The sequence below is a fragment of the Oryzias latipes genome, chromosome 13 (genome assembly GCF_053564925.1).
Source record: "Oryzias latipes strain Hd-rR chromosome 13, Olatipes_Hd-rR_3.1".
Lineage (NCBI taxonomy): Eukaryota > Metazoa > Chordata > Actinopteri > Beloniformes > Adrianichthyidae > Oryzias > Oryzias latipes.
In genome coordinates, this window is record NC_136249.1 from 22,691,639 (window position 1) to 22,716,693 (window position 25,055).

The 25,055-nt window shown below is 41.8% G+C and overlaps 1 protein-coding gene across 5 annotated transcripts in view; it reads left to right on the forward strand.

The window, feature by feature from the left end:
• Positions 1 to 248: 248 nt before the first annotated feature.
• Positions 249 to 25,055, forward strand: part of sh2b2 (SH2B adaptor protein 2) — a 28,014-nt gene continuing 3,207 nt past the window's right edge. Inside the window, exons 1-10 of one of the 5 annotated variants that reach the window (XM_078929626.1) lie at positions 334 to 470; positions 597 to 674; positions 7,822 to 7,949; positions 12,466 to 13,399; positions 22,087 to 22,188; positions 22,365 to 22,456; positions 22,827 to 22,927; positions 22,998 to 23,153; positions 23,789 to 23,988; positions 24,678 to 24,852. In XM_078929626.1, coding sequence (XP_078785752.1) covers positions 7,885 to 7,949; positions 12,466 to 13,399; positions 22,087 to 22,188; positions 22,365 to 22,456; positions 22,827 to 22,927; positions 22,998 to 23,153; positions 23,789 to 23,988; positions 24,678 to 24,852 — 1,825 coding nt within the window. In that variant the 5' untranslated portion in view covers positions 334 to 470; positions 597 to 674; positions 7,822 to 7,884. Of the gene's footprint in view, positions 471 to 556; positions 675 to 7,821; positions 7,950 to 12,465; positions 13,400 to 22,086; positions 22,189 to 22,364; positions 22,457 to 22,826; positions 22,928 to 22,997; positions 23,154 to 23,788; positions 23,989 to 24,677; positions 24,853 to 25,055 lie in introns of all 5 variants that reach the window. The other 4 variants (XM_020708240.3, XM_023961709.2, XM_078929627.1 and 1 more) reach the window with 4 other exon arrangements.

The window sequence follows — 25,055 nt, forward strand, 5'->3', positions numbered from 1 at the left end:
TGTTTAACCAAATATATCTTTTCCACTGTAGAGTATTATTATTATTATTATTATTATTATTATTATTATTATTATTATTATTATTATTATTAAGATACATTGATCTGCGTGTCTGTCACGCAGTGCCCACCCCAAGGCGGTGTTGTTGTTTTTCTCCCCTCCCCTCACCAAAAGCGAAAAGGAAGTCTACATTTTGGAATTCCCTACCTTTATTTTGAAAAACTCAAACGGAAATGGGCCTTCCTGCAGCTCAGTGTGGTTAAATAGGTCTGTGGAGCGGCGGCAGCAGTGCCCAGTGTTCCGCAGCAGAGATGGAGGAAGAGCTGGCTGCCTGCGCGCTTCTATAAACCAGACAAATGAGAGCAGGTGGAGGATCTAACCATGGCTGACGCTGAAAAGTGAGGACCTGCTGTGCAGAAAGCCGGAGTCTGCTCTCCTCTGGGACAGAATGGACCGCGTCCTCTGTTGAGGTGAGTGCCGCTGCGCTTTTCTTTACGCGCCTGATCATCCTGGCGTTTGTGAGCAGAACCTGCGTCTGCGCTGATGCTGCGAGCAGAAACGCTGCAGCGTCGGTTCTTCTTTTTTTTTTCTTTTAGCTGCAGGACAATAACAACAACCTCTGGCTGCAGACACATTGCGTTCTGGGGGATAAGCCCCTCTCTCACGTCCGCGCGGTAAGTCTCACCGAAACGCAGTGGCCACATCCAGCCCGTGATGGAAGAGAGGGATAGTCTGCGTCTCTGCTTGAGGGGTGGAGATGCGGAGGAGGCTTATTCCTCTTCTTCTTCCCCCTAAGACATAAAATCCGCTAAATAGACGCAATAAAGGTGGGATCTGTCTGCGGCCCCCTCAGAGGTGCGCTCAAGATGATCCAGAATCCGTGACAGCTCACGCGCGCAGGCTCCCATTCATCGCTGCCTTCTGGGTCTGTCAGCCATTCAGCAGGAGGCCATTCATGAAGTCCAGCGCGCAGCCTGCACCACGCTCCACTGCTGCCTTTAAATAGACTCCCTGGGACTGCAGCAGGCCTGTCACAGGCCCTCTATTGACTTTCTCTCACGTATCTTTTTATGAGCTGCTTGAACAGACAGGTAACATGAAGCCTAACAAGTCCGATTTGAACAGAAGCTCGCACAGAAACGCCTTTTCACTCATTGATTTGTGATGCTGGCATGTCTGACATCATGCTGTGACAATGTGATGAATTAGAATGGACGCTTTCTTGGCATATGTAAGTGCTCCAAAATCAGACATTTAATAGTTTGATGACTTTTATTGAAAGTGAAGCTTTGGCTAAAATGTAAAGTCCAGACATGCTCCATGAAGAAACGCCCCCATAATTACCCTTTTATGAAAACAATTCATCTTTAAAGAACCACTCAGATGAAAACTGTGTTTTTAAAATATTCTTGTGCTTTTTTTGGATAATGGAGAACACGAATTAAGAAAATTAAGCCTAAAACAGCATTTCTGAGTATCTCTTTTTGTGAATGCAGGAGCAAATGAAAAAACTTACAAGTGTGACATAGAACCTGTAAATGGCAGGCAACAAACTCCCTGCTCTGCTCCATTCTGATGCATCCACTTGGAGACAAATAGATCCTTGTTTCCCCGTCTGAGCTGGCATCTGGCTCAGAACTGTAGACAGCCCCAATGTTGCTTGTAATTGTTGTTGCACCGATGGGGTTGTGAGGGGCTGTAAGCTAGCGAGAGAGTGAAAACCATAGGATAATGGGAAGTCGGGGCAGGCTTACTCCACGGCAAAAGTCCCGCCCACAACGAAGAGGTGAATTTATAATGAACTACCGCCCTGCAAAAACTATGTCCTAGAAAACAGCACAGTTTTTTTTTATTTTGGCTAAAAACGGCATGATCATAATTAAAAGACCACTAGGAACGCTTTTATGTGATATACACACTGTTTCACCTCTACATTAAGATCATTTATTAACTAACATCTGACTCTGAATGTAAGTTTTTTTGACAGACAGCTGCTTTTATTTTCAAACTAAACACAACACAGGCAACATGTGGAGATTACAGCCCGATGTTGAAATAACGAAAAAACTCAGCAAAGAATCTCTTTTCTGGGGGTTTAGATTTGATAATTGGAAGTTTTTGCTAAAAGAAAAAAGAAAACTGCATCAGAAAGATCCAGTCTTTGCCATTCAGTTTATGATTTAGTTTGATGCAGAGGCAGAAATGTTTGTAATTTGACAAAAAAAATATTGCATATTGCTCCATGCAAATATGTCATAAAAATATGTATTTCTTTATTAAAAAGTTACTTTTACAACAAAAAGATCAGGGTTTTTCTACAGACTTTTTCCCATAGTAAATAGTTGACTATGGTTTGTAAAGTAAAAAGGAAAGAAAAAAAATTAAGTTTGATTGCAAATGTTTTCCAGTAAATATTATATTTTACTGTAAATATTATCTAAAAAAATCAATATATTAAATAAATGAGTTCAAAATACGAATGTCTGTTAAAAAAATCTTGAAGACTTGTTAAGAAGAATTCTGCTTGAGGAAAAACATGGAGGAGAATCTTTTCCTGAAAAACAAAAAGTGGCTTTTTTGTCAACATATCGTAATAGGTGACAGATTTCAGGTTGTCGAGTATTTATCCTGCGCGTGTGTGGTTGCGAGAGGCACATGCTTGTCTGTGGAATTAGTCAGACTTGGTGGGTGAGAGACAGGAAATGGAAGTCAGTGGTGAAGCGTTCATCTCCCACGCGCTCCGTCCTTTATCGTTGGCTGCCATACGGATGCCGAGCTCACTCAACATTTATATTGTCAGAGGACAGAGTGAGAAGACTCTGTCCTGCTGAGAAGCCACTAAACAAATGTGTGTAACATCGGCTACCTGCATCATCAGACGTGAGTGGTCACTCCTCCTCATAAGTACATGGGGGTGCACTTTAGCAATTTGATGCTCAACAGTTTCATATTTCCTCTTTGGGTCTGGATTCTTATCCAGAATTGTATCTGTCTGTTTCTGTTTCTTTTTTTTATCTGTCTGTTTCTACATTTTGTGCACACAAACACACTTCTACACGCAAACTCACTCCCACACACGTGGACACACTTCACTTCTGAACAAATAAAAAACCTGCACAAAGACACACTTTTTCTTTCAAACTCACTCTTCCACACATAAACTCTTTGCATTACGAACTCACATTAATGCACTCTTGTGCTTATAAAGTCACCCCTGCACATAGATGCACTCCTGCTCACAGACCCAGTCCTGTCTACAAACCCACTACTTACACATCTGAACACAAATTCAACCCTCTCCAGACAACCCCACTCTTGCAGAAACAATATTCCTACTCACAGAACACTTTTTGACACAAAACCGCTAAGTTCCTCATGGCAAGGCACCCTCGAATGCAAAAAACACAACTGCACACCATCTTGCTCCTGCACACACGCCTGGATAAAAATTTAAGTTTGTCAAGGAGAAGTGAGGTTATCAGAGCTCAGGTTAAAGGTCAGCTTCTCTGGATCTTAAAGAAGGGGAATTTGGAGTCTGTCACAGCTGACCCTTCGTTTTGCTCTTCTGATTGCATTCTCTCCCCTTTTTCCAATCTTTCAGGGCTGGAATTTTTTTTGTCTTTATCTGCCCCTTTGCTTTTTCTTCTGGGTCCATCACTTTTTTTTTGTGAGTTCTTGTTTTCTTCCATCACTGATACTCCTACTTACACCTGGATCTCTGTTTTGACTACATTGGTGGGAAAATTTCACTTTACTTCTGTTTAAACTGAATTCAACCCTTCTGCCCTGACCCAAAAACAAGTGTTTGTGGGATGTTTCAGGGTCAAATTAGAAATATTCAACCATTTATTTACTCCCTAAAACTTTATCATATAAATACAAAATAAATAAAAAGAATTAAACAGCACAGAGAGTTGAGGAATATGGTTAAACAATCATGATTTTTAGAAGAGAATCAACTTTATGAAACCGACCTTTGACTAATCAGATTTCTGTTGCAAATATTTTATTGCACAGAAAGTTGGAAATCATTTTTACCAAATATTCAGTAGAGTTTTTGCTATGATAATGACCCAGGCTATACAATAATTAAAAACTACAGTGTGATTCAGTTTTCCAATTTGGTCGAACACAAGATTCCTGCTGAACACATGCAGGAAGCTGTTTCTGGCATTCATCTCTGGACTATTGTCCTTTGTTCTTGGCTCTGGACCTGATGTTGTTGTTATGCTCTGTGAGGGAAACATCCGACACTTTGTAGAATCTGGACATAAAGATTTAACAGTAGAGAAATCCAAAAATGGATTAAATGTGATTTCTAAAAATTGAAAAGAGCAGCATAAAAGTATGCCAGAACATGTTACAGGATTGTTGGTTGCATGCACCCATTATTACCCTATAAGTTTATATTTTTAGCTTAAATAATATCTTAAGAAAAGAAAAAAACAATTCAGGTAAAAGTGGTTCATTAAAATGAGACTATCTTCATCACTATTATTATTAAAGTAATTGAAATGTTTCTTAAAACTGCCCGCAGTGTGTTCACTTTATAAAGCTGCATTCATTAAATGCAAAAGGTCATTTATGTAAACTACTTTAACATGTTACAGTCTGAGGACCTATCCGAGTCTTTATTTCACTGGACACATTTGGATAATGAAGTGGGAACTCATTTTAGATGCAATATGTACAACGGAAAAAAGATGAATCTGATGCTACAATAAACATGGAAGGACAAAACACTGTGTTTGCCCTTAGTTGGATAAATTCTGGATGTGCCAAAAGGTAGATCTGTCATCAGAATGGGTCAAAGCTGCCATCTTTAAAGCTTTATCAGGTCAATGCTTGAAGGTTTAGACAAACTAGTGTTATCAGATTTGACCACTGACTGTAAATGAGAACTGGAGTAAGTGCCCCCTCCATGTTCCAAACGTTCCAAATAGGAAGTACCTGCTTATCCCAAAACGCCGAAATCCCATAGATTTCTATTGAAAAATAAACAGCTATACTTAGTCTTATATCTTCATAATAACTATTTTTTCTCCTCGTCATATTTTTAACATGTTCTTGCTAATCCTCATCTTTTTATCGCAAGTTATTCAAGATGCATCAATAAAAGTCTGTGCGCTCACACTCAAAATATTTGATTGACAAATTTTCCCAATCCCGCTTTTAAAAGGAATAGGGGTGTGGCCTTCCATCAAACTCACTTCTGAATGGTGAGAGTGGTTGCCATAGAAACATTGACTCACACCAACTTGGACCAGTCACTGCTTACTGACAATTTCTGGCTCCAGCATGGTGGAGTCCCTAATGCGGCTGAATTGACTTCATCTCGCTGGAACCAAAAGCAAGTCATTTTCTATGGGTGATGTCACACTTGCATAGTCCATACAGTCAAGGGATTTGACCCTTAGTTGTAGTGTGATGATGAGCACTGTAAGAGGTTTCTGGTTTAATTCTTGAACCTGCTATGTGGAGCTTGCTTGGATGTCTTTCCTAGGTTTTTCAGGTGTGGCTGGTTAAAGGTGCTCTGAAGGTGAACATGAATTTCAGGATGCTGTTTATGCACATTGCTGTACTGTACCAAGCACTGCTGTAGCTGGCTCTCGTGCTGTGGAGCGGGCTAATCTTAGAAATCGCAGCAAGGCCCCAACTCCCTGGGGTGGGAGCACAGCATCACCAATCATCTTCATGGTCCAATCAGAGGCAGTGCTGCAGGCACCACTCGCAGCATGGATGATATGGGTGCTTCTGCGACTGCAGGAACACTGTTTATCCCGTAAAGTGTGCCGTTTTGGGCATCTTTTCTGCATAACTCTACCATACTCTAATAATCTTCCCTCATCTGTCATTTTCTTCTCAAAAAATCATTAACTCCTATCAGGGCCCAGGAACTTGGATAAAGGGGAGGATCCCGTACAATGTTTTTGCAGGCGAAGCTGATCACTTCCCCCAGCAGATTACTGTCCCTCCCGCCCCCCTTCAGTTTACTGTTACAGACAGAACTTCCAACCATCTGACAGAGATATCTGCCTTGTCCCCTTGGGTGAATAATCAGCAGAAGGAGGGGTACAGGAGTGGTAGATTTTTACAACAGATAGGCAGGAGACACAGGAAAGGAAAGGTTTCTGAGGCCTGACAGATGGAGATGAACATTTTTTGATTTTCTGCTACTGTATTTATCTTTTTTCTCCTCTTGTTTTTTATTCATCACTGTTGGAAAGGAGCTTTTAACTGTGGAACTCTACACGGTGCCTCTGCAAACCAGTGTCCTGAAGTCTGTCTCCTGTTCTTTATGCTTCCCTTGTCTCCTCCACCTCCGCATGCTTACTGATTGTTTTACCAGCTGGCTTGTGGAGCAAAAACATGCCACTGATGGAAAAAAAGGAGCTCCAGGTTCAGAAGAATTGCTAACATTCATCAGCACTTTTTCCAAAAGGTTTTCAATCAAAATGAGAAAACTCATCAAAAGTGCTGTTTTAGAAAGAAAAAAAAAGTATAAGTGAGGCATCAATGTGCTTGTTACTGATAATTGGGCTCTGAATAGGTGAACGTTGCCCCTTTTGTTTGTCTCCAAAAGTGACTAAATTAACAGTTTAAATGGCTAAGTTTGGCAGCTGTAAAAGCCCATCTGAACTTTTAGCTTACTATTTTCTCAGTGGACTGTTGCTACCCCATACTAGTGCACAGTTGGAAGAGGCTTTGTGTGAAATGTTGAAGTGGTTCAAATCTCGCGCCAGGCTTTTTTCTTTTGAGCCCAAAAACAGACTTAAAAACCTGTGTGGCGACACGTAAATACCAGAGTTTTGAACGCTTGGGCCCGAAATGCGCCTTTGCAAGTTTACATAGACTTTCCATTGGAAGTGGTCACTTGCGTTGCGTAAGCCGGTGTGAACGTAGCATGACCGGGAATCTTACAGATCAACCACATTGTGCTTCGCTATAACGTGCATGCAAATAAATTAGGCTACACACCAAAGTGCTGAGAAAACCAAAATATGAAAAAGTTGTTGGGTATCTCATCTTTTTCCCCCCATTACTTTCCCTGTTTATAATATGCTAAAACCAGCAGGTGTTTGAACTGCTGGACTTTTCCTTGTGGTTTGTGTTCAGTCTTTGGCCTACTCTAAGCAGTGTGTGAAATCAAACCAAACTACAAGAGGAGTGGAAAAATAGCCCTCCCTTACCATTTGAAAGGGAATTTTTGATGGATTGTTTTAACCCAACAATTTTCCAATTGCCCTTAAAAAGACAAAAGCAACAGTTGCTGTGTCATCTCCTTGTCTGTCACCAAAGGGCTTGTCGCTTGTGGTGACCCCTCATTCCATGCTCTGCTGTGTCTGTCAGTGAGAAATGAAACTGTAATACACAGTGGGGAAGCATGCATCATCACTGGGCAACCCCCCCCCCCCCTTTTTTTAAAATTAGGTTACGACCGCATGAATGTGAACGTTAATGGCCGTTCAGGCTGGTGACTCTTGAAGTTTGAGGAACATGAGCAGCCTCAGTGTGAAATCTTAGAATTAAGGTTTTGTTGTGATGGAAACAACTTATAACCTATTTGGCTGCATAGAAAAAGTGAATGTTCTTTATTGGTGAATCGTCAGTCCAGATCTTTCAAAAATGAAAACACATGATGCACATTAGCAGGTAGAGTCAGACGCCAACGCTCAAGGATTTTAGAGCACCAGAAACCTGGTGTTCAGCAGGAACCCAACATCCTTCTCCCTTCTGTTCTCCTCCATCACATGTGTTTTTCTTGTTTCTGCCGTCTTTGTAATTTTTGAAGTCCCTGTGTGATTTTTTTTTTCCCAACAGTCTGCTGAGCCTCACAAAAACCATCATGCCGGCCACTTCCTCCAGCCTGACGGCTTGAGTTTCATGCTGATTCGTTGTTTGAGCACGTGTGTTTTCAGCGGTGTGTGCGGGAGGGAGAGTGTGGGCAGGTCAGTATCTTTAGGGGGGTGGGGGGGGGGCAGGTTCTCATTGTTGCGGAAGGGCAGGAGTTTTAGAAATGCAGCGCATTGTAAGTGGCTGTTTTTCTGCTGAATGGGTGGAAAGCTGGACAAATGCAGGTTTTTAAATAGCTTTAAAGGAATTGACTTTTTTTTTTTTTTGCCAGCAACACCATCACTTCCACTCACTGACAAGAGGCGTAAGGTAATCATTCCAAAAACACTTGGTGATTGGAAGTTCAGATTACAAATCTCATTTGCCTTGAGGGAATGAATGGATCGAGTGAATAAGGTGATGGATTCATGAATAAAGAAAGAGGTATGTGAGAATGTAGGATGCTGCTGTGGACTAGTTTTCAAGGTGCTTCCATTTTTGAACATTTTTCCTTTACAATTCCGCCTCAGAGTCCAATATAGGAGAACGTGGAAAAGGTATATATTTTTTATTTTAGTGAATCAGTGATACGAGTCTTGAATGAAAACTTTTTTAAATGAACACCCTTGAACAACTAATTTTCCACATTATAGTGACAGCAAAAAATAAATCCAAAAACCAAATACTTGCTTGTTTTTTAATTGAACACCGTCAGATAGAATTATCTTTTCTTCTTCTTCTTAGCTTTCACTAGGTTTTGCTTCTCTATTACCAGATTTTTTTTGGCGCAAAAAAGTCAGTCAGCCACCAACTGTTGCTTCAACTTGGGAATGTTTTGAATTTATCTGGTTAATATCGCCTTGCATACGTTTAATGAAGAACTCAGTGGATGTATTACTTTTGTTCATTGATAGCCAAGTGAACACGGGGTGTGTTTGTTTGTTTGTTCGGCGTGATTGGATGCAGATGTTAGTCTTTTGACTTTCCTGTATGATTTGTAACCCTTTAAATCCCACTGTACATCAGTGGTGCAAACACAAATAATTGAAGGAATGAAAGAACCAAAGAAGCTAATTGTTTTCATCGTGAAGCGTGCAAAGATGCTGGAGAGGTGCTGGGTGTGGAGGCGGAGGAGTTTGCTCCTACACCCTCCGTTGATTCTCAATGGGGTGAAGATCTGAATACTGTCTAGGCCACTCTGGCACCTTGAAATAATGGTTTTAAAGCCAGCCATGTTTTATTTTCAGTGCCTTTGTTGATGGAAGGAAGTTTCCATCAAAATCTCATGATAAATGGCAACATTTATTCTTTCCTTTACAAGGATTAGTCATCCTGGTCCCTTTTGTAGACAAGCAGCCCCAAAGCATGATGATTCCACCTCCATGGTATACAGTAGGTATTGTGCTCTTTGAATGCAACTCTTTCCCCTCCAAAATGACGAGTTGAGTTTGTACCACAAAGTTCTACTTTGGTTTCATTACGCTATAACGTTCTTTCAATCCCCCTCTGGATCATCCAAATGCTCTAGCAAACATTAGACAGGTCTGCACATGTACAGGGGGACACGTCTGGCACTGCAGGATCTGCGTCCCTGGCGGCGTAGGTTGTTACTGATGGTAGCCTTTGTTACTTTGGTCCCAGCTCTCTGCAGGTCATTCACTAAGTGTTCTGGGATTTCTGCTCACTGTTCTTGTGATCCCTTTGACCCCACAGAGTGAGATCTTTTGTGGAACCCTAGATTGAGGGAGCTCATCTGTGGTCTTATATTTTCTAATAATTGCTCCCACAGTGGATTTCTTCACACTAAGCTGCTTATCTGTTGCAGATTCCATCTTCTCCCCATTTGTTTTTTTTCTCTCCCAAAGTGGAGGTATGCCTGTGATGAAAATTAAAGTTGCACAATTGGTGACTGTTTATAGATACTTTCTTGCCCCTTTGCTTGTAATGCAATTTATGGTCCAATAAGTCTTTTTTTTTTTTCTAACCAAAAGCTGTGGCCACTGTGTTTGTTTAAAATTTACTTTTTTTTCTTTGGGGTTACTCCCAAGAATAATATGTATAGAATTAAGTTGTTGTAATTTTTCTGTTAGTTTTGTTCACATCTCATCTATCTAAAGCAAATTTAATGAAGCTAAAGGTCGCATTTACACAGAAATAAAAAGCTAAATGGTTCAAGCATCCTTTAGATGTTGGAGTGTGGAAGGAAAAATAAGTGGAATTTTGACAGTCGGAACTCTGGTTTCCAAGGATTCACTGACGCAGATAAGAAGAAAAACGTTTGCTTTGTTGTCACTTTTTAATTTAATATTTTTTAACCTTGCCCCCTTCCTTTCTTCCTCTATTTTTCTTAAGGTGAGGGGTATTTTCTGCAGTTTTAAGCATTTTTACACTAAAAGCAGGCAGTTTTAATACACACTTCCTCTGATCATATTGTTTCAGACTGATGAAATAGAAAGCAGACAGATCATTCTCGTAAAGCATGTCTTCTACTTTTTTTCAGCTTTTGACTAAGCAGCTTTCATTCTTACTGACCCTATTCTGACACTCCAGAAAACCACAATTAACCTGCTTCAAAACCTCTAGCGGCCCAGAGAATCCAAGCTCCGAGGTATAGATGACACGCTTCAGGAGGGCAATAATGGTTAGATTTGATTTGTTGAAGTTCTTTAGAAGCCCAGTGGGTACAAAAAGAAAAAAAAGCCTCTCAGAGCTTTCATAGCCGACCCAAAGCTCGTTTTACCCGGCTTAAGCGGCATCTTCTTATCTGCGCGATTTGCTGCTATAACCAGAGCAACATGCGCCTGATTGTTTGGCAGTGTTCACCAATGCTGCGTTAGTCACTGATGTGCAGAGGCAGACGGGGAGACTGTCATTGGCTGTTGCTGCTGACACAATGTCATTGTGAGTCTTTGTTAGGTCCTCACTGTAGCGAAAAGTTTTCTCAGTGATGTGATGTGGTTTGGCAGAGCTGGGGACTGTGAAGGAGGAACGTGAATCATGGTTGGGAGCAGTGGAGGGATGAGTCCGTGAGAAGAATTAATGTGTTCAAGACAATAAATGACAAAAATTAAGCAGCGTGATGTTGTATTATTTATTAGTAAGCCTGTTTTGAGTGAACTCTCTTGCAGAAAAGGAAGATAATCTAATATCACATCAAAAAGTTATCAACTGCACGTGTTTAGAACTGTGTAAACTCAGCTGTCTGAGCCATTTCCTTTTGCATTTTTTGCCATAACTTGCACAGAGGAGTATTAACCAAAGTGACACAATGCTAAAACCTGACGTCAGTCTTCTGCTGAGCAGCCTCACTCCACTGAATGTCTCACTAAACCTTCAGGAGCTTTCAGGAGCGCTTCCTCTGGCTGCCAACAGCCCTTTTTCACCTTCAAAGAAAATCCACATACTAAAAAATGATAATAATTAATTCAAATTGATCTTTAGTCGTAAGATACGTCAGTTCATTTGTTTTGTATTTTTTTTAAGGCAAAAACCCAACTGTTTTCTTGGCTTGTAATGCAAAAAGTAAGAGTTATAGTGTTTAAAACACTTGTGTGAAAACGTTTTTTACATTTTTTGTGAATAAACTAAATACATACAAAGACAGTTTTCATTTAAAAATTAGCCGATATCAAACTGTAAATTAAATCAAATTATTTCTCAGTAAATCAAATCAATTCGGTTTAAGAATTTGACATCAGTACTCAGCATTATTGTTTTTGTTGTGTGTTTTGTGTCACCAAAAAAACATTGCCCCACAATGAAATTAAAACATCAGGAAAAAAATTAATCTAAATATAAGCTTTGCAGTTCCATTTTTGTTGAATGGAGAGGTTAAAGTCCCACTTCAATCATCTTTTTATCTAATGTAAGTGTTTTTAATTATAATTATGCTAGTTTCTGCAGTCCAGCATCAGAAATTTAACTCTGAGTTGTGGGCGGGACTTTTGGTGCAGAGTAACCCCACCCCAGCGTTACATTCTCTCCCGCCAGCTTACAGCCCCTCACAACCCCAAGCTAACATTACCGGTGGAACCTATCCAGCTGTACAGTTTTGAGCCAAGTGGACAAGGAAAACAAAGACGTACTTGGATCTATTTGTCTGCAAGCGGATGAATTGGAATGGAGCGGAGCAGGAAGCTTGTGGCTTCCTGATTGTAGCTTCTACGTCACTGTTGCAAGCTTTTTCAAACTGCATTTTTTTGCCTACTCCTGATTCACAAACATTTGAATAAAGAAATACTCCGAAAAGCAGTTGTAATCCTACTTTTCTTCATTTACATGTATGTCCTTCATCATGAGATGCCACCTGAACATGTTAGAAACACCAAAAACACAATCGTCATTGGAGTGGGTCTTTAACATGAGAAAGCTGTACACATCTTAATACTTTTCCGGATTTTATTTATAAACATGTGACAGAAGAGCAAGCAGATTTTGTCATATGGAGATATATAAATAATGACACACAAGCTGGTTCACAGTCTGCTTCATTCACACATCTTCTCTGTCTCTACAGCCTCACACATGCAGACTGTGTCACAGCTGTCGTGTGATCTAAAGCCAAGCAGTTGCAGTGATGTATGCTCCTGCAGTTGTGCATGCTAACACTCTCCTCCTCTTGCTCCCCCGCAGCCTCTCCTCGTTGGGTTGGGATGGCCCAGTGATGAACGGAGCGGTGCAGCCTGGTAGCCCGGAGCTCTCCTCCTCGTGCCCACTGCCAGACTGGCGAGAGTTCTGCGAGCTCCACGCTCGAGCCTCTGCTGCAGACTTTGCCAACAAGTTCCAGCGCTTTCTGTTAGAAAACCCCTGCTACGACTCCCCCGGAGCAGACACCAGCTTCTCGCAGCACTTTGCCCATCACTTTTTGGAGTGTTTCTCTGCAGCGCTAACCCAGGCAAGAGAGAGCAAAGCATCCTCTCCGGGGGAGGACGTCTCCAACGCAGCCCCCAAGTACAGCATTGTTCCTTTTCTGGGAATCCAGGGTTGCCCGCTGTCCTACGGTCACGACCTTTATCAGAAGCGTAAAGACGCTGGGGCTTCAACTGAATCCTTGGACAGCATGGACAGTGGAGGGGGAGGGATAGACGGGGGAGGCATTGGCACCGCCGCCTCCCGAGGCCGCCAAACGACTCACAAGGTGTCCGCTCTGGGACAGTCCCGCAGCTCGGAGGATGTGTCGGTTAGTCACCCAAAGGCTCGCTTCAAAAAAGGCTTTTCCCTGAGGAACATGAGCCTCTGTGTGGTGGACGGGGTGAAGGAGATGTGGCACAGACGCGCCTCCCCCGAACCAGAGGCTCCTTCCGGGGCCAGGAAAGCAAATGGGGGAGGTGGGGAGGCGGCAGGGGGAGAGAGGTGGTCCCAAAAGCTGCGGCTTCCCAGAGGCTCCCAGGGCCACAAGGCAGAGCTCCTGGAAATCCAGAGGGAGGGGGTTCTGAGGTACATGGTGGCAGATGACACAAACTGTATGGGGGCTGCACAGTGGCAGAAATGTCGCTTGCTGCTGAGGAAGACCAAGAGGGAAGAAGGAGGTGACAAGTTCATGCTGGAGTTTTACGTGCCACCTAAGGTATTTAAAGGCCCTGAAAACCAAACAAAAAGAACTGTGGTTTTTGTGGGGGTATTTTTGTGCTTTTGTGCTTTTTAATCTAGCCACAGGGGTTGCAAGCCAGTTGCCTCTGTGCCGGTCCCAAGCCCGGATAAATAGAGAGGGTTGCGTCAGGAAGGGCATCCGGCGTAAAAATTGCCAAAATAACCATGCGAATCATCCACAACACTTTAGACATACCGGATCGGTCGAGGCCCGGGTTAACAACGACCGCCACCGATGCTGTTAACCTACAGGGTGTCGGTGGAAATTTGACTACTGTTGGTCGAAGAAAGAGGGGAGGCAGAAGGGCCCGTGGCCAGAGAGAGAAGGGAAAAGGCAGGAACATAGGTTTGAGAATAGGGACTCTTAACGTTGGCACAATGACAGGGAAAGGCAGAGAGCTGGCAGACATGATGGAGAGAAGGAAGGTAGATGTACTGTGTGTGCAGGAGACAAGGTGGAAGGGCAGCAAGGCACGTAGTATTGGAGGAGGATACAAACTGTTCTATTATGGTGTTGATAGGAAGAGAAACGGGGTAGGAGTGATTCTGAAGGGGGAGTTTGTAAACAGTGTTCTAGAGGTGAAAAGAGTCTCAGACAGGATGATGAGCTTAAAGTTAGAAATCGAAGGGGTGATGGTGAATGTAGTCAGTGGGTATGCGCCACAGGTTGGCTGTGAGTTAGAAGTGAAGGAGAGATTCTGGAGTGAGTTGGATGAGGTCATCGAGAGTATCCCCAGAGGAGAGAGAGTTGTTATTGGAGCAGACTTTAATGGGCATGTTGGTGAGGGCAATAGAGGTGATGAGGAGGTGATGGGCAGGTTTGGTGTGAAGGAAAGGAATCTGGAGGGACAGATGGTGGTGGACTTTGCGAAGAGGATGGAAATGGCTGTAGTCAACACTTACTTCCAGAAGAGAGAGGAACATAGAGTGACATACAGAAGTGGAGGTAGGAGTACCCAGGTGGACTACATCCTATGTAGACGAGGTCATTTGAGAGAGGTTATTGACTGCAAAGTGGTGGTAGGAGAGAGTGTAGCCAGACAGCACCGCATGGTGGTGTGTAAGATGACTCTGGAGGTCAGGAAGAAGAAGAGAGGGAAAACAGAAAAGAAGACCAAGTGGTGGAAGCTACAGAATGAAGAAACTTGTGAGGAATTTAGGCAGAAGTTGAGACAGGGTCTGGGTGGTCAGGATGAGCTTCCAGATGACTGGGAAACTACAGCAGAAATTATCAGGGAAACAGGTAGGAAGGTGCTAGGTGTGTCATCTGGAAAGAGGAAAGACGGTAAAGAGACTTGGTGGTGGAATGAGGAAGTACAGGAATGCGTCCAGAGGAAGAGGTTGGCTAAAAGGAAGTGGGATGTAGAAAGGACTGAGGAAGGTAGACAGGAGTACAAGGAAGCGCAGCGTAGAGTGAAGAGAGAGGTGGCAAAGGCCAAACAGAAGGCTTACGATGACCTATATGACAGGTTAGACACAAAGGAAGGAGAGAAGGACTTGTACAGGCTAGCCAGACAGAGAGACAGAGATGGGAAGGACGTGCAACAGATAAGGGTGATTAAGGACAGAGATGGAAAGGTGCTAACAACCCAGGAGAGTGTACAGAAAAGATGGAAGGAGTATTTTGAGGAGCTGATGAACGTGGAAAATGACAGGGAAAGAAGGGAGGAAGATGTGGTTGTTGTGGAGCAGGAAGTAGCAGAGATTGGAAAGGATGAGGTTAGGAAGGCTCTGAAAAGGATGAAGAGCGGAAAGGCCGTTGGTCCTGATGACGTTCCTGTGGAGGTATGGAAGTGCCTAGGAGAGACAGCAGTGGAATTTCTAACAAGGTTGTTCAATAGGATTTTAGAGAGTGAGAAGATGCCTGAGGAATGGAGGAGAAGCGTTCTGGTTCCGATCTTTAAGAACAAGGGTGACACGCAGAACTGCAGCAACTATAGAGGAATAAAGTTGATGAGCCACACAATGAAGCTGTGGGAAAGAGTAGTGGAAGCCAGGCTTAGGAAGAAGGTGGAGATCTGTGAGCAGCAGTATGGTTTCATGCCCCGTAAGAGCACCACTGATGCCATTTTTGCTTTGAGAATGTTGATGGAAAAGTACAGAGAAGGTCAGAAGGAGCTGCATTGTGTGTTCGTAGATTTAGAGAAGGCGTATGACAGGGTGCCGAGGGAGGAGCTGTGGTACTGTATGAGGTCGTCTGGAGTGGCAGAGAAGTATGTCAGAGTAGTTCAGGACATGTATGAGAGAAGTATGACGGTGGTGAGATGTGCTGTAGGTCAGACAGAGGAGTTCAAGGTGGAGGTGGGACTACACCAAGGATCAGCTTTGAGTCCTTTTTTGTTTGCTATGCTGATGGACAGGCTGACAGATGAGGTAAGACAGGAATCTCCCTGGACAATGATGTTTGCGGATGACATTGTAATTTGCAGTGAGAGTAGAGAGCAGGTGGAGGAACAGCTAGAGAGGTGGAGGTTTGCTCTGGAAAGAAGAGGCATGAAGGTCAGTCGTAGTAAGACAGAATACATGTGTCTGAACGAGAGGGATCAAGGTAGAAGCGTTAGGTTACAGGGGGCTGAGGTGAAGAAGGTGCAGGAGTTTAAGTACTTGGGGTCAACAGTTCAGTGTGATGGGGAGTGTGGAAAAGAGGTGAAGAGGCGAGTGCAGGCAGGTTGGAGCGGTTGGAGGAAAGTGTCAGGAGTGTTGTGTGACAGAAGAGTGCCAGCAAGACTCAAAGGAAAGGTGTACAAGACAGTGGTGAGACCAGCTCTGCTCTATGGGTTAGAGACGGTAGCAGTGAGACAGAGACAAGAGGCTGAGATGGAGGTAGCGGAGATGAAGATGTTGAGGTTCTCCTTAGGAGTGACCAGGTTAGACAGGATAAGGAACGAGTACATCAGAGGGACGGCTCATGTTGCCTGTGTTAGCGACAAAGTCAGAGAAGCCAGACTGAGATGGTTTGGACATGTTCAGAGGAGGGATAGTGGATATATTGGTAGAAGGATGTTGGAGATGGAGCTGCCTGGCAGGAGGGCAAGAGGACGGCCAAAGAGGAGATACATGGATGTCTTAACAGAGGACATGAAGTTGGCTAATGTTAGGGTAGAAGATGTCCATGATAGAGTGAGGTGGAAAAGGATGATTCGCTGTGGCGACCCCTGATGGGAAAAGCCGAAAGAGAAAGAAGATTTTTGTGCTTTTAATTTATTAGTTAAATCTTGTAATATCTCACAACACAATGAATTCTGACAATTACTTTTTCACATAGGGTTGCATGGTTGGTGGTTAGCGATCTCGCGCTTCTCACAGTGAGACGCCCTGGTTTAAATCCTAGCTCAGACCTTTCTGTGTGGAGTTTGCATGTTGTCCTCGTGCATGCATTGGTTTATTCCAGATACTCCAGCTTCCTCCCACAGTCCAGAAACATGCTTCTTAGGTGGATTGATTACTCGAAATTGAGTGTGTGTGATTGTGTGATAGGCTGGTGACCTGTCCAGGGTGAACCCACCTTCACCCAACAGCAGTTGGGGCGGGCTCCAGCAACCATGACCCTGACAGGGATATAGCGACTTAGATGGATTTTTCCTATTTTAATCTGAACAACCCTAGAATTATTCTTATTTTCTGTTTTGCCTGATTTAATCTAAAAACAAATTTAACTTATGTGAAAGTTTGGTTGGTTCTTTTGATTAGAAACTGCTAACTGCTAGAAAGTAAAAACAAAGTCACTTAAAACAAAAGTTGTGCTCACATGACTCAACCATGTCTCATCTGCTTCTGAGAAAATTACTGTATTTTTAAGTATGACTTTAAGTACAGAAGAAGAAACATCCGTAGTGAAATTATGTATCAGCTGATTCCCTTGAACCTGTGCTGATGAGTAACACAGCTCAACCTGCACATTCTCATGCATGGATGCACCTTTCACATTTGTCTATATGGGATTTCCAGATCGTTGCACCTGACCTTACGTAGGCTGGGAGGTTGTGCAGCAGAGTGTGGGTAAATCTGCCACTGTCCTTTAGTCGTGGCTGTTGGGAAATGTGGATTAGGCTGTGAAAGAGGGGAGAGGAGAGATTTCAGGTGGGAGACAGGCGTTGGAGAGGAGACAGAGGTGGCAAAAGACCAAAAAAAAAAAGCGTGTTCCAAGAAAGGAGAATCATTCTTTTATTATTTTCTAAAAACGGGTAAATTGATCTTTAAACTCCCTTTTTTCTGTTAATGTTAAAAAAAACAACTAAACTAAATCAGGGCTCGGCAACCTGAGGCTCCATTGTTGCCCTTTGGCTTTCAATGCTAACAATTTACATAGATAATGGGTTTGTAAGTTGTAGTTAATTAGTTAGAATTTGGTTGGCAGATTTTTAACATGTCAGAAAACTGAGCAAAATGATGGTAAAAAGTTGAATCTGCAGGTTTATTACTAGAAAAGGCTTAAAGCACATCCTTTTTACCAATGTTTGACTTTGCTTTCTTGGATTTTTATTTCAAGTAAATCTGTTGCAGCAGGAAGGATCTTATTTGACACGGGGAGTATTTTATTTTTAGATAGGAATTTTATGTGCTGCAAAAGCAAAATAAGGTAAAATTGTCATATATAGAAAAACATATCACTTTATCACTTTATTTAAAACTATAATTCAGTTTTTTTATGTAAAAACTACATTATATAAATGTAGTTGGCCACAAAAACATAAAGTGTATTTCATTGTTAACAGTGAAATTGGGACTACTGCCTACCCACTTAAAAACTATGTAGTGTGGGACTATCTAAAGCCCTGGATGTTAAAAGCAATTTGGACACCATGCTCACTACTTCTTTTTAAAAGGCAAATATGATGTCACAGATTTCCTGAAGTAATTGCCTAATAAATATGAGCATTTTATGAAGACTATTTATGAATCCCCTGCATTCTGATGATGAACACGGACTATTTTTCTCATGAAAAATCGTTCAAACAGAATGCATTGTGGTCTATGTTTGCCAATCTAGTGAGCATCAATGCACACTGATTTATTTGCAGAGACTTCTGGGAATTTTCTAAGGCACTGGATTTTGGAATTGTAGATTCCTACAGCACTACTAAATGGCAAACACATTACACAGTTCACTATGTAGTGAGTAGTGAAGAAATTCCAACACAAGCTAAGAAACTGGCCCATTTGGCCCTTTCAATGTTATAGATTGCAAATCCCTTAACAAAACAAATGGGTAAAAGCCTCAGATCCAAGGAGTCAATCATTTGTTTAGCTGATGACAAATTGCTCTTGGAGACATTTTTGTCAGATAATTGTGGAGCTTCTCATTCTGAAAACATGTTAGAAGAAGGATCCTGCATTCAGAAACATCACAAAATCACAAAAGCAAAGGAATACTGCTAACTCTGTAATATGTTAGGAGCTCTTCAACACATTACCAAAGCCTGGAAGGACACTTTATAGATGAACCGTGGTCCAAGACCACTTAAACGTTTAGTGAGTCCAGACCTTCACTCCATTGAAATTCTTTGGATAAAAAAAAATATCAAGATCTTTGGAAAGTTTATTTTGTGACATTTATTGCCAAACACCCCCCACACTCAGATTTATGGCATAATCAAAGCTAAATGTGGTCCAAAGTGATATATTTAGCTCCCCTTTTTTGTGTGCAATCCTGCTGACACAAAGCGAGAACAGGAACCAAAACGTTTTGTGAGTCACCGGAAAGTCAATGAGAACAAGATGAAGAAATTAAGCTCGATAAGTGTGCTTCAGCACTTTCATCTTTAATGTACCATCAACATCTGCACAAAGCACAACTATTATCAGTCACAGACATGGCTCAGATTAGTATAAACTTCAGAGGGGAGACTGCAGCCTTGATGACAGGATAATGAAATGCACACATCTCCGCAGGCCTGCTCTGCACACTGAACTGCTTAAGCGCCACTGTCCTGTTCCCATTCTCTGAAGCATGTAGACCCCTGCCCCCCCCCCCCCCTACAATGTATGTTTACCGCTGATGCAGATGTTAACCAAACTCTTTTATTTTTTTGTTGAAAAAAATGTTACAGATGTGAAGCAAATTCATCTGACAGTTGAGTGTCGTGATTTTACTTGGTTATGAACAAAACAAGTTTGCAATTGTGGAGCAGCTGCAAAATCCTGTTTTTGACTTGGCCTCTGTTTCTCCTTTTCTCACGAATTTCAAATTTTTAGGACATTTTTCTGTTGAGATGATTGGATTTTGGCATTCATTTGTATTCTTCCCTTAACAGCAACAAAGTAAAGACAAAGTAAAAAGTAGATTAATAAACATTTCTGTTGCACATTGTGCTGAATGGCCTAAAAGGGGAGGAAAAGTGACTTTTTTAAGGACTTTTTACATTTTTTCGATCAATTTGACTTTTTTATTTTTGAACATCAGCCAGGCTTTACAGGTTTTTTTATTTTTTTGTTTTGTTGTTTTACATTGGTCTAAGTACCATTCTAAAACTTAAAGTATTTTTCTGCTAATGCATTTTAAAACATTTCTGTTCCAGCCTGAGACTGCTGCTTAAACTAATATAACTAGTATGGTATAAGTATAAGAATAGTAAATAAACTAGTATAGTACATGTACGTGTAGTGTAGGAAGTATACTAACGGAATACTCTTTCAGACTAAATTGAAATATTTTAAGCTTACAATATATACAGTATGTAAAAAGTAAACTTTAAGTATACTGCCTCACTTTTAGTATAGACTAATTATAGTTCAACAGACTACTTTTTTTGCTAAAGATGGAATCTGACTGACACTTGCTCCTGGTTCTGGTTTGTTCTGAGGGATCACACAACACTTCCTGCTTCCTCTATGGAGCAGCAGCAGGCGCCTCAGAGATGACTCTAATCTATAGGTTATAAATCAAGTTGTGAAAATATCTTTTTAAAGTTTTAGTTATTTATGGTTTTTATTTTTTGATCTGACAAAAAGGTTAAAAAAAATCACTTTTGATGTCGAAAGCAGATTAAATCATGGAGCGTGAATAGGATCATCTTACAGATCATTATAAGATATTACAAATAAAATGATTTTTTTAACTTGAATTATTAATTTAAGTTACAAGAAAGAACAAAATACCTTTTTTAACCTGTTTAATGGTATTCAATGCTATTACAACATCTTTGACTAAAACAACATTTTTAGACTTTTTTTAGTTTCCTGTTTTTAATCATTTATTTATTAATTTGGCTGAACTTTGTGGAGAGGACAAAGTCTCATGTTTAAAATCTGAATAAATATGTGGAATTATTTAAGGGAAAGTAAATATTCTTTTATTAGATGTCCATGAATTGTACTTAAAATTAATATTTTGTGTCTGCTTAGTAGAGCAGTTCAAGTGGGACAAACTACAGACAGAAGCTTTAATGTATTTGTAGCAGCATCGACTATTTGTTCAGACTCCTTTCAGACTGGATGTGCAGCATGGAGGTATGGGAAGTGGTGGAATAGTTTAATACAGGAAGTGATTTATGACATCTGATCCAAAGAAAGGAACTGGGGGCGTGGACGGCAGCCAGCAGGCGGATCAAGAGGAGGACAGTGTTACTCCAGACAGATCAGCTGATAAGCCTCTGCGAGACATCAGTCAGCTTCCCTCGGCCTCCTCTGACATGCACAGAAAGAAATGAGTCCAGCTCAAAACACTGCATGTCTTTAGATTATGGTCTGGGTTTGACTGATGAGAAGGCCCACTCATTTTTGGAGAACGGGTTGGCCTCAGAAGATGACCTTCTGTAAACCGTTCCTGTTTTTGCTTGTTTGTTTCAGAGCAGGAATAATTACTTGGTTCAGCAGAGCTTTGAGTTTGTCCGGATGGTTTAGTCTACTTTTGAAGTTGGTCCCATTGTTTGTCAGAGTTCATTGCAGCAAAAGCGTCACTAGTAATAGCTTTAACTATCAGGTGTAAAGATGAAGAGCCTCTGCTGTGTGTAATTACATATTTTTGCTAGCGATTTAAGCATTAGAGACTTTTGACTGAAGTTTCAATGCCTTGGGTTTTAGGTTTTACAGATGCTTCCTGTACATCGCAACACAGGATGTAATTCAACTGTGGATCATTAGGAGCTGTTTATTTAGATGTTGCTGATAACAGATTGGAATGAAGATGAACTGCCATCCAGGGGCCGACGTACTGTTTGTTGTGTAGTTTTAAAAATATTGCTGTCTGAAATTTGAATCCTGGTTCATGCAGTTGAGGTGACTCGGGTCATGTTGAAGGATAATTGGCCATGAAAATAAAAAGACATATATTTTAATTCAAAAAGAGTTCATGTTTTTTGTATATAAGTTTGCAATCTTATCATTTTTTTAAATGTTTTTATTGCATTTAACACATTAAAACAAATACAAACAAAAATCCAACCCCACTAAAAGGAATTCTCCCTCCAACGACAGTTTCTTCTGCAGAAGTAAGCTTTCCAGTTTACATATTTGCAGTTCCTGTTTACATTTTTCAGTGTATACAGGCCCTCAAACAGCATGCTTATAAGGTTTGTATACCGTTTTCAAATGAATGTGGTCTGCAAAGGCTGTGGTCTTGTTAGAAAACTTTTTTTACGGGATATTTTCGAGATCAAGTTAAACCGACAACACTGCAGTATATGTATATGTGCTCTCATGAGTCTGTTTATGTGCTGGTTTCAGTCCTCAAAACCCAAAGTCAGCATCCCTCTGTCAGCCATTGTGGAGGTGAGGACCACCATGCCGCTGGAAATGCCCGACAAGGACAACACTTTTGTTCTTAAGGTAATGATCCGCACCATCACGCATGTATACAGGCAGGCAGACAGCGAAATGCTGAAAAGATGGAAGAAAACATGAAAGGAGAGCTTGTAAACAGGATCTTGGAAAAGGATTAACGTTGGAGTTTCCCTGGGTGAACAGAGCTCAGTGTGTTACGGGGGTGCTTTCTGCTTCTACAGGTGGAAAATGGGGGAGAATACATTCTAGAAACCATCGACTCCTTACAGAAGAACTCATGGGTTGCTGACATCCAGGACTGCATAGACCCCAGGTAAACCCCCGGATAAATATTTGCTACTGGCAGGAGACGGAATGGGACGGATGAATGGAGAGAGGGAGGGATAGAGGGATAGGACGGGTGAAAGGAGGGGAAGCACACAGAGTCATTAATCATCCAATTAGTTTGGTTTGTTGACAGGCTGCTTGAGCACAAACATGGGTGATTGTGCTCCTGAGAGCCCTCACTTTTTTGGATTTGTGGACCCTTGTGGGTGCAGCTCGGCACATAAACAGACAGAATATTTGTGTGCTTGCTTGTAGGATGTGGATGGGCGTAGAGATGTCTGTTAGGGTGCGGGGATGTTTGTTTGCACATGTGTAATGGCTCTTGTGGCTGTCCTGACCGGCCAACTTGTGTACAGTGACAGTGGTGACGACATTGAGCTGGCGTCCTGTCCCCACGGTCAGGTCTCCAAAGACTGCTCCATGGTGGCCTCGTGCAGCTGTGAGCTGCTGTCAGAAGGTGAGCATCTTACCATTTGTTTACAAGCTCCAATCCTGAGAAACCTGTTGATAAATACCTGCATATGTAGGAGTGTACCGGGCTCCAGAGAGGCCTTGTTCTACAGCAGCAGAGCACTACAGCGCCCCCTCAGTCCGTTGCAGGGAACCGTCTTTTACCCAGCACCCTTCCCACATGCCGTTAGAGCGCTTCCTTCAGTCTCCAGAGGCTCAGAATGCCTCTGCAGGTAACAGAAGCTTTTATTTTTTTAAAGACCCACTCCAATCTAAATCTTGTTTTTAACATTTTCTTGTGCCATTTGTCTTGTGAAGAAGGACATATGTAAAGAAAGTTAATCTTATTGCATTGCATTTGTTGTTGTAACTTGCAAATGTGACATACACGTTACTACAGCAGGCTACAAGCTCCCTGCTCTGCCCCATTTTGATGCATCCACTTGCAGACAATTAGATCTGTCTATGTCTTTGTTTTCCTCATCTGAGCTGGCATCTGGCAAAATTGTACGGCTGGATAGCACTAATGTTTCTCGTCATATTTTTTGCACCTGTAATATTATATTAGGGTTATGAAGGGCTGTAAGCTAGCAGGAAAGCACATAAACAGATAGATGACGGGAAGGGGATAGTCTCCCCTTCAACAGTCCCGCCCACAACTCAGAGGCGAATTTCTAATGACTTACTGCCGTTCTGTTTTTATTTTATTTTAATTTTGCCTAAAAACAGCATAATCATAATTAAAAGACCACTGGGAACGCTTTTAAACTCATCAAAAGATGATTGGAGTGCAACTTTAGACATTAAAAAATAAATTAAAAGAGAGAAGAAGGAAAAATAAAGTGACGATGTGTGTTACATGACACAGGTGGTGAAGGAGCAAAAGAGTCTGAGAGGGATGCCAGCTTAGTGGGCTACCCATGGTTCCACGGTACGCTGTCTCGCGTGCGAGCGGCCCAGCTGGTGCTCACTGGCGGGGCCATAAGCCACGGGCTCTTTGTGATTCGCCAGAGCGAAACGCGACCCGGCGAGTACGTTCTCACCTTCAACTTCCAGGGTAAAGCCAAAGTAAGTATTTAACCTGTGTAGTTAAAAAAAGCAGTGATTTAAAAGTTATTGTTACAGCCAAAAATAGTTTTTAAAGACACTGATGAAACCTGTGGTGATGGTTATTAGCTTGTTTCTCAACAATATTTAACCCCATACTTTGCAAAAAGTTGTTAACTTTATATTAAGATGACTTATGATAATTTAATGTTTACTTGTCTTAATACTACACGTCTTCAGTATGTGAGGCTTCATTAGTGGGAAAGAATCATTTCTTTACTGGTGCCAAAGGTTTACGGTATCTTTTGCAACATCTGTATCTTTGACATCAAATCTAACAGCTGCATAACAATCAGTGAATTGTAAAATGTAAAGGAAATTAGTTGTTTTTTTGTCTGAAAGTTGTATTTTTTTCAGTGAAAGCTGCTGAAATGTTATTACTCTGTTTTCTCCAGTGTAACATGATCCTTGAACGTCACGTCCGGCCGGCCGGCAGTCTTGATTAAGTGTCAGCTGCCACTTCTTCCTCTGGTGTCAGCCTTGGCATTCTGTCACTCCTCGTTTAAAGCCCTGACCTCTGTCTTAGCTTGGGTGTTTCAGACCTCTCACTTTTTTTGTTTTTGGTTTCTTGTGTGTCTTTTTTTCTTTCTTCAGGTTAAATCCCTTCATCTATATTGTTAATCACCTGTTTTCCTTCCTCCTCCCTCCAGCATTTGCGCTTGTCTGTTAATGAGAACGGGCAGTGCCACGTGCATCACCTGTGGTTCCACACTGTGTCGGACATGCTGAGACACTTCCACACCCACCCCATCCCGCTGGAATCTGGCGGCTCAGCCGACATTACGTTACGCTCCTATGTGCAGGTGCAACGAAGCTCCACTGCAGGTACTCAGCACCCGCCTGGTCGCCTGTTTTGTTTACATTCCAACATATAAATTCATATTTGTTCAAATGTGCTGCAAAAGGAAAAACATTTAGATCAGATAGAGTGAAAGTCCCACAAGAGAACAATGAACACTTCCATTCATCCATTTTGTAAAACTGCTAATTCACTTTTGGGGTCACGAGGTTGCTGGAGCACCTCATGC